Source organism: Sebastes fasciatus, chromosome 17 (genome assembly GCF_043250625.1).
Source record: "Sebastes fasciatus isolate fSebFas1 chromosome 17, fSebFas1.pri, whole genome shotgun sequence".
Taxonomy (NCBI): Eukaryota; Metazoa; Chordata; class Actinopteri; order Perciformes; family Sebastidae; genus Sebastes; species Sebastes fasciatus.
Window position 1 is genome coordinate 4,491,401 of NC_133811.1, and position 8,774 is coordinate 4,500,174.

Sequence of the window (8,774 nt, forward strand, 5' to 3'; positions counted from 1 at the left end):
TGCAGTACTCCACTACTGTGTACTTCTTGTTTTTGTCTGTATGTATCTTTTTTTTTTTTGCTGCTACCTGTTTGTGACAAACACCTTCTAGATAGATGAGAGTTGGCCAGTTGACAACAAAAAACAAACAAACAAAAAAAAGAAAAGCTCAGGGGTTCACATGAGTGCTGCTGTGGCTCCGCCTCAGGGTGATCCACTTTAATTGACTTATCTCAACAAGTGGAGGCTGATTTCCTCTGCTGCTCACAGACAGATCATCAGTGTTTGTCCTGGACTCCTCAGCTGCTCACACAGGTAGGAAACAAACAGAGCTGCGCTACACTGGAAACATGAAATATCACCGTCCTTAAGACTCAAGAAACCGAACACGATGAATGATCATTGGATCTTTTGACATTGTATGTGACTACTGGTATTGGTAGTATTTATCTTAAACACATCATGACACATTAGTCATGATATGAAGCTTGTAGAGGCATGACACGGGAGGACTTTTAATGGATGAAAAATAGCAATATTTGCTTCCTTTCTTTTTGTTTTTGGTGTTTTCTGTTGATTGATCTCCTTTAATTACAATGGTTTGTTCTCCATCCACAGCCATGTACCATGAGGAACTTTTTATTACTTATAGATAATGATGCTATGCTGAAGAAAATACTAGAAAGAACTAGAATGCCTTGATAATCTTAATCACCAGCTGCTACCCACAACTTATTAAATGTGTTTTATTTAATTGATGAATTTCATCAACATGTATTTAAGTTAAAGATGTGATCATGATAGGTTGCTTTATAACAATTTGCACTGAAACAGATGAGAAACTGATGAGATTATTTTCCACATTGATAACGAGGAAAAACACATCATAAAATGAAAGCTGAAGTGTGGAAAATCCATATTATTAAGTAGCACCCAAGAATTTTTCTTACCTTCCTGGGTCATATTTCTCAAGTCTTCAGTGCCGGATTGTCAGAGTGCAATGGGAATCAGTTATCACATATTATTTTCTTTACATTTTTGATGTTGTGCATGTTAAAATGTGTCAGGTAAGGTCCTTTAATGGCCTACAGAATTTTACTCAGTGGATTTTACTTGGAATCAGTACCATGCTGCAGTCTGCTAATTTTAAAATAGCAAAGCCGTAGAGAATTGAGAGACTGTCTGAAACATCGCACTTTAAATGTCAATAAACAAGCACTTCACCTGAGTTGAACCTTGTCCGTGACACCTTTTGCTGGTATTACTGATGGTTGATTGGCTTAATGAGCTTAACAAGCGGCTTCTGCTCTTTTTACAGTATATGCTTCTGTGGACTGAACTGTAGGCCGCAGGACCAGGATCAAGAAGGATACTGTCGACATATCTCAGGAATAGTCTTCTGTTTACCACACTGACAAAGTAGAGGAGGCAACTCCCTTGAAGCTGTGCGCTAATTGCCCTAGAAGAGCTCAAGGGGCGACAAATTCACACTTATATATAACTCTAAAACATCATCAACAACATCAACAATGGGTAACAGCAAGAGTGGCGCTGTGTCCAAGGAGATCCTGGAGGACCTGAAACTCAACACCAAGTTCTCAGAGACTGAGATTGTCCAGTGGTATGAAAACTTCAAGAGGCAGTGTCCAACAGGGCGAATTACAAAAGAGGAGTTTCAGAACATCTACAACAAGTTCTTCCCAGAAAGTGACGCCCAAACGTACTCCCAACATGTCTTCCGCTCTTTCGACACAAACGACGATGGCACGCTGGACTTCAAGGAGTACATCATCGCTCTCCACATGACATCAACAGGGAAGACCACCAGGAAACTGGAGTGGGCCTTCTCACTGTTCGACGTGGACAAGAATGGATACATCACCAAGTCAGAAGTCAAGGAGATCTGTACGGTGAGTTTTAGAGAAAGGGAAGTGATGTAGTAGCCTTGCAAACAACCAGTTCTTGTAGTTTGCTAACTGCTTGGCTTCCAGATGTTGAGGAGATTGTCTGAAGGACCAGTTGAGCACTTTGAGTAAAAATGAAGCATGATCAACAGTGTCATTTGCATAGAAGTTGATATTATACCTTCCTGTATCTGTTAGAGGCTTCTAGACAAACATTGGTTTTGCAGACCTCACCAGTGATTAAACTGGTTTTAAGAGGGTGTAGGTTCCCCTGCATACTTTTAGACTGGAACATATTAAAACAAATTGGGGAAATGGACAGTTAAATTGATTGGTAGATGAAAAGTGAGAGAAAAGGATTGGCGGATGATTGAATCAGAGGTTAGATGAGAAATCACAGGAGCATGTTCTCATCAAGCATATGATCATAAGATGTGGCTTTATTTGGATGGGCAACTCTTTTTTATTATAGATTTCCATTTTTGTTGTCATTTCTGATCGCATCTCCATTAGCACCCACTCATTCAATAACTGCATCCCTTTCCTCGTCACCAAATGTACCTGCAGCATTGAAAACTATTCCGCATCTCATAGTATTACCCTTGTTAGGTAACTCAAGATTAGACTTGATTGATTGATTGATGCTGATAAACTGTTTAAGGGCTAAACCTACATAGGGCTTTGGAGTGAGGATAGAAGGATATATGTATAAATATAGAATTAAGAGAATGAGTGGACTGGTTGGATCAAGATAAATGTGACATGGTTAAAACTCAAATTAGAAAATGAAACCAATGTAAGGACTCTAATCTACCTAAACCATTTTGAGTAAACTATGGCAACCACTTGTTTCAAGAATGTGCATTAGCAGAAACAAAATTAAGCATAAACAACAGTATCATCTGCATACGGGATGATTTGTGACTTTTACATAATGCATTTTTGGTGTCTTTTAGACAAAAGTCAGCATTGGCAATTTCGCAGAACTTAACAATGAGTGAATTCTAAAAACTATAACCTCAACATCTGCATTTTTCTTCGTTAAATGTTTTCAATCGTCAGCTATAAAGTTAACAAACCTTTAAATCTAAAATAATACACCACTAATGCCATACTACTTAAACATATCAGACTTACAAGTTGGTTTCTGAGAGAAAAATGGCAGACAATAACATTATTTTTATTAACTCTTGATATGTATTTCTTGTGTAATATAATTCTCTCATGACATGCAAGGAAATAAAATACGTTGGCCATTTTCTCACTGATGATTTGATATTTATCTACAGTGTTGTAAGCTATATCGGCAGGTCAATATGTGTTCTGTCAATGTAAAATGTTCATTATTTAGAGCTTTCTGCACATCTGTGCATAGAGCTCATCTTCGGCGAAGCTACAGGAAAAGTAGTATATGGAGGCTCATAGTGGCTTACAATGATGCAATGACCGAGGTCGGTGGAATTTGCTTTCGGTACAACATGGTCAACCCGTTCTCACTACCAACTTGTCAAATAACGACGCTTGGTCAGTGACCCTCGGCATCTGATACCGATGCACAGAAGCACCCTTTAGCGTCCGTATGAGACGCACTGGGCTCTCAACTAACTCCGATGGAAACCCATCGGTATCATTATTAGTGGGTCGGAGCAAATGACGTAGAATGAAGAGCGAGAAAGTCCGCTTACAGAGGAATGTCGGGTGTATGGTTGTCTCAGACAAACACAGACTTTCACCCACGAGACCACTGTTCATGTTCTGTGTCAAACCAAGTCAACGTTGACCTATTTTACCTTACCTTTGTTACTTAACTTACATACATAACTTACGTCACGTACATAAGTTACATAACAAGTCTACTTATTTTATGTAAAAAGCCTACTTAAGTATATTTTGAAAAGACGCTATGCATGTAACGAATAGTCCCTGACACGCCCAAAACCGAAGCCAGAGGGATACCTATGAGGGTCATAGTTTGAAGCGTAGGGCCACTGACCAAGTGTTTGCATTTGATGAGTTGGGAGTGAGTGAGTGAGTGAGTGAGTGAGTGAGTGAGTGAGTGAGTGAGTGAGTGAGTGAGTGAGTGAGCGAATGAGTGAGTGAGTGAGAGTAGGCAGGGACCGATAGTGTCGCCTAGAGGGCATCAGCTGGAAGATGTGGTGGATAGGGTGAGATTGGTCAGAGATTATTTATTTTGATCTTTTGGTTGTGTGTTTGTGATACAGTGATTCAACTGATGGGAGGGGGGAGCCAATAATCTTCAGGTTCCCAGATAGTGCCAGTCAACTGTTTGTGTTCTTTAGTGTTCCTACATGGGAGGGACATCTGAGACATCTGATGTGCAATTTTATGTGTCACTTGGACGAGTCAGAAAACAGCATCATAGAGGCTCTAACCAGCCCTAAGAGGAGCTGCTCTCGGTACTCATCCAGGCTCAGAAAACACTACGTATCTCTTTTTTTTTTTTTTTTTTTATTGCTATGGACCCTGAGTCTGAAATAAATTGAAACACCTATGTGAGATTAACAATAAAAAAAAGTGAAAAATACGGTTTAAGAAAAAAGCCAAATCCTTCTTCAGTCTGACTGAATAAGACCATTTGTCACTGATTTGACAGCCTAGACATTTTTTTCCCCAGTAATCTTTTCTTTAAGCTCTGCAATTGCAGTGAAATATGAGTTAGCAGTTTCAGTTTTCACAGCGCCGCCAATCTTCTGTATTTTTCCATATGTCTTGAGGTTATTAAATGTCTTTGTTAGAATGTCAAATGTTTCGTATGTTTATCCAATCTGTTCCAGAAAGTAATATTGAAGTCATTGTTAAAAAGGTTAAAAAAAGAGACAAAAAAGTAAATACACCAAGTATAATACTATTTCTCTGAGAGCTCTGAAATCTTTACTTCCCCTGCAGACCTATTCATAGCCACCAAATTTCAATTTAAAGATTAGAGGTCATATAATCACAGAACAAAGCCAGAGAGGCCAAAGAGCTTGTTGGTTAATCTCTGGCACCACATCAGTTTGTTGCTGTTTTTGTCAATAGACACATTATGTGACAAAATGGTTGAGATTAAAGGACGACATTGCTGTGATGGTTCCTCTCTGTTTGCGGTCATGAGAGTGGAATTCAGACTAGTAGATTTTATATTAGCTGCGACTGTGATGAGTGGGAAGAGTGACTAAGTGGTGGGGGAGGTAATCCATCTTGTCTGAACCTCTCACGTCTTGCCCCATATAAAGGTGAAACGTGCAATATTTAAAATTGAATGCTACTCTATCATTGACCAGTCTATGTCTTTTTTTTTTTCCCTAACAGGCGATTTTCAAGCTGATTCCTAAAGATGAGCTGGCTTCTCTGGCTGATGATGAAAACACAGCTGAAAAGAGGGCAGACAAACTCTGGAAGTTCTTTGAAAAGGGCGATAATGGTGAGATACCACAGTGCGAATGGAAACGCAAATTGAGTATCGGACCTTGTGACAGCATTGGTGCTCTTGCTTCTGCTGATTGATTTTGCTCTCTATCCACTGTTTAGTCAGCCATTCTTCCTAACAGCTCTGTCTCTGCTAGATGACTGTACAACTTTAAGTCCAACCACTTGTTTATAGTCCAGTGTAGAGTAATATCGCACAAAATGGGATTATGGCATGCCACTAGAATAATATACTTGTCATATTTTGCCGCTTGGGCAGAAGTCTTTTACATAGTATCTTGACATTGTTGTGAAACGGTGGTGCTTAGGTTTAGGCAATAAAAGCACTTGGTTAGGGTTAGAAAAAACATCCTGGTTTGGCTTAGTATGATTTTTCACGTAAGCTTCGGACATAACATCATGTGACTCAGTGGTGTAGCATCACGTGACATAACGTCATGAGTAAAAAATCAACTTTTGGTCACGGGACACAAACGCCGGTCCCCTGAATCCTGTGTTTTACCCATCCACCATCCCTCCTGCCCACCCTTATCAGACTACCTGCTCTATATACTATACTATATCCGTGTCTAACGCTAAAGGATGCACAAGCACAAGCATCGGTATTTGATGCCCTGGGAGTGAGACCAGGCTGAATAATGACATCTCCATTTTTCAAACACAAGATGTATCAAGACAACACTGTTTCTACTGGCTCCTGACCAGGCCCCTTGCACACCTTCGAGCAGTATTCAGCTGAATCAAATGCTTCTCAGCTTGAGGACAGCAAACAAGAGAAAAACTGGAGCAAACTGATTCCTTTGCAGTCGTGTCGAACCGTTGTTCTGGTTGTTATCAAGGTTGCAAATGAATCAGTGTGCTCCAGTCTTTTTTCCCCCTTGGGACCTTTAAGAAGTTTCTTTAATGTCATTTCCATTTAATTTCAATGACCTGAACTAAACTTTTTCCTTTCTCCAGACCGAGTGGCAGAAGGAGAGTTTATCCAAGGAGTATTGGACAATGAAGACGCTCTTCGTTTGATTCAGTATTCGCCTTCAAAGTAATTCTTCTACAGATTCTTCACTGTACCTGTCGTTTCCACTTTACCTTTTACTCTGCTAATACAGTGACACCTGACAGGACCTTCACAAAATGTGGACACACAGCAGGTGTGACGATAATGCCCCCATAGCTCGAAAATTAAATAATGATGCACAATCTCCTCCAGGGTTTTATAACATGTGTTACCAATATACAGTATGTGTGCTGCCTGAACAGCTTTATTCATCATACAGTACATCAAATAAATGTTAAAAACTCCTATTTGACTTTATCAACTATGAAGTATCCTCATACAACGGTTCGTATGATATCTTACAAAATGTTATTCCTCATTTTTCTTATTCACGAATGTCTGGCAGCACGTGTCAATTTCTGCACGTTACATGCATACAGTCTTTTCAAAATAAACTTCCATCTTCACAGATAACAACTTAGTTAGGTTTGGGCAAAAAAACTACTTGGTTAGGTTTTGGGAAAGATCGTGGTTTGGGTTAAAATAACTACGGAAGTGGTGTAACTTAAGTTCAGAAGTTAGAGACAAATTAATCAACGCTGACTCCTGGTTTCACATGGGACATGAACAGCGGTCTCCTGTTTTTTTTTCACCCACCCTTCCACCCTAGACCGGCGTTTGTCGCTCTTCATACTTGATTACGCATCGATTTTGTAGGATATATACTGTATGAAAATTACAGTGCATTACTTTTCGTAGGTATGAACGATGCATGAGAACAGCCTGATGAAGTAGACGGCAATATTCCCTCATACACGTGTGACCTAATTGGCAATTTCCCAATACTAAATCAAATGTGTGTTAGCCTCTTCATTGAAGTTGCAATAGATGAAGCACATACGTTATTTCTGAAGCTGTCAGTGTTTAGTTTACATTTCTTGAGAAAATGTAATTATGTGTTTTAGCAACTCAAGCACACATTTTAATATGGTAACATGTCATGTGCTTTAGCTAAAGTATCATTACCATGAAATATGTTGTTCTTTTCTTATTCTGGGCAGCCTAGTCTCTCATTTTATTATTTATTCATTTCTGGGATGTTTTTTAAAACCCTGACCAACAAGCAAGTGCAGCAAGGTGTAACTGGACCTGTGGGCCCTTGTTGTTGTCTAATTTATTATCTTTTACAGTGGTCAATTCATCCATATGGCACTATCGTATATATTTGATGTTCTAGTTAAGTGGTGCACGTTGGAGAATAGGTTTGTTCATGTGCAACAACATGTAAAACTAAGTGTCGGTCCTGGATTTCCCTTCACGCTTTATTTATTCAATAAATCAAAACCATGAAATTGTAATAAAACCGGTGTCAGAAGTCCTCTTTTTTAATTCTTCTCTCTTTTTCAGCACTCGAAAAGCCATATGGAAATGGTCAAAGAAAATTTATCAAACTTCCTCGAGTGCGCAAAAAAGATTTTATGCTCGCTTCAGGTGGTTTTTGCCTTTGATGAAAAAAAGTTGATGCGCTAAATTGATAATGGAAATGCCTTTGCCGAATAAGTTTTGTGGTTACCGTCAATGCATAACCTCGGCCATCTTGTGAGAGTTTCACAAATCAAGGGTTACCGTCTAGACACAACCGTAGATCGGCCAAGGCAACTTGGGAACCTCTACTTCTTCTTCTACTCTGTTTATTGGCGGATTACAGCCATGCATACGGCGAAGCCTACACCGCCAACTTCTGATGAAAATACGCAGTCTAGTTCATTCGCTCCAAACCAGTTACCTTGCGCGGCATCTGGATTCTCACAATGTCATGAGATCAAGCGAGAATCGCGGGATCACATATCACATGAAAATCCATCTTGTCAGGCTTCAAGTAAAGCGTTTCTGTCCCACAAGCCAGAGCACGGACCAGCATCCTGTCAGGAGCTACTAGCAATTACGGGCGTGGCTTAGGTGTGTGTGACGACACGGAGAGGGTCTGGGTATCATCGGATAATCCGTTTTTCCTTTGGAATTCAGAAAGGAAAAAACGTTTTTTTATTTTTTCGTTTCTGAATCAAAAAATGAAAAACGAACCCAAACCGGGCTGTTTTTTTGTTTTTGCGAATTCCTTTTCTCATTATTCGTTTTGAATTGAAGAACGGAAGTCACGTGGGTTTTTCGTTTTTTCGTTTTAAACCACAAACGAAAAATGGAATCACGTGGTGCTCTGTTTGTGTTTTGTTTCCAAACGAAAAACGAAAAAAACAAATTAAAAAAACGATCCGATTTAGTTTCTTCAAGTTTCTTTCTGTCATTTTCTCTTTTCAATCGAAGAGCGGAGAACGGCAGTCACGTGACCAGGAAGTGAAGGCAAACATGTCAAAATAAAAGCCAAGAAGATAGTTTGGTCATTCTATAAAAGTGTAACATTATTTAAGCACAGGATCAAAGTAACAGTAGAAGATAAATAGGCTAAATAA

General features: G+C 39.4%; 1 protein-coding gene across 1 annotated transcript; it reads left to right on the plus strand.

The window, feature by feature from the left end:
• Positions 1-224: 224 nt before the first annotated feature.
• On the plus strand, positions 225-7,663 carry LOC141754856 (recoverin-like). Its single transcript, XM_074614239.1, has 4 exons — positions 225-294; positions 1,298-1,889; positions 5,196-5,307; positions 6,270-7,663. Exons 2-4 carry the CDS (start codon positions 1,509-1,511, stop codon positions 6,353-6,355), a joined length of 579 nt encoding a protein of 192 aa, XP_074470340.1. The 5' UTR covers positions 225-294; positions 1,298-1,508; the 3' UTR covers positions 6,356-7,663.
• The last annotated feature ends 1,111 nt before the right edge of the window (positions 7,664-8,774 follow it).

Coding starts and splice junctions, on each gene's coding strand:
- LOC141754856 (XM_074614239.1), top strand. CDS start 1,509: ATGGGTAACAGCAAGAGTGGCGCTGTGTCCAAGGAGATCCTGGAGGAC. Junction 1,890..5,195: donor AAGTCAAGGAGATCTGTACG/GTGAGTTTTAGA, acceptor TTTCCCTAACAG/GCGATTTTCAAGCTGATTCC. Junction 5,308..6,269: donor CTTTGAAAAGGGCGATAATG/GTGAGATACCAC, acceptor TCCTTTCTCCAG/ACCGAGTGGCAGAAGGAGAG.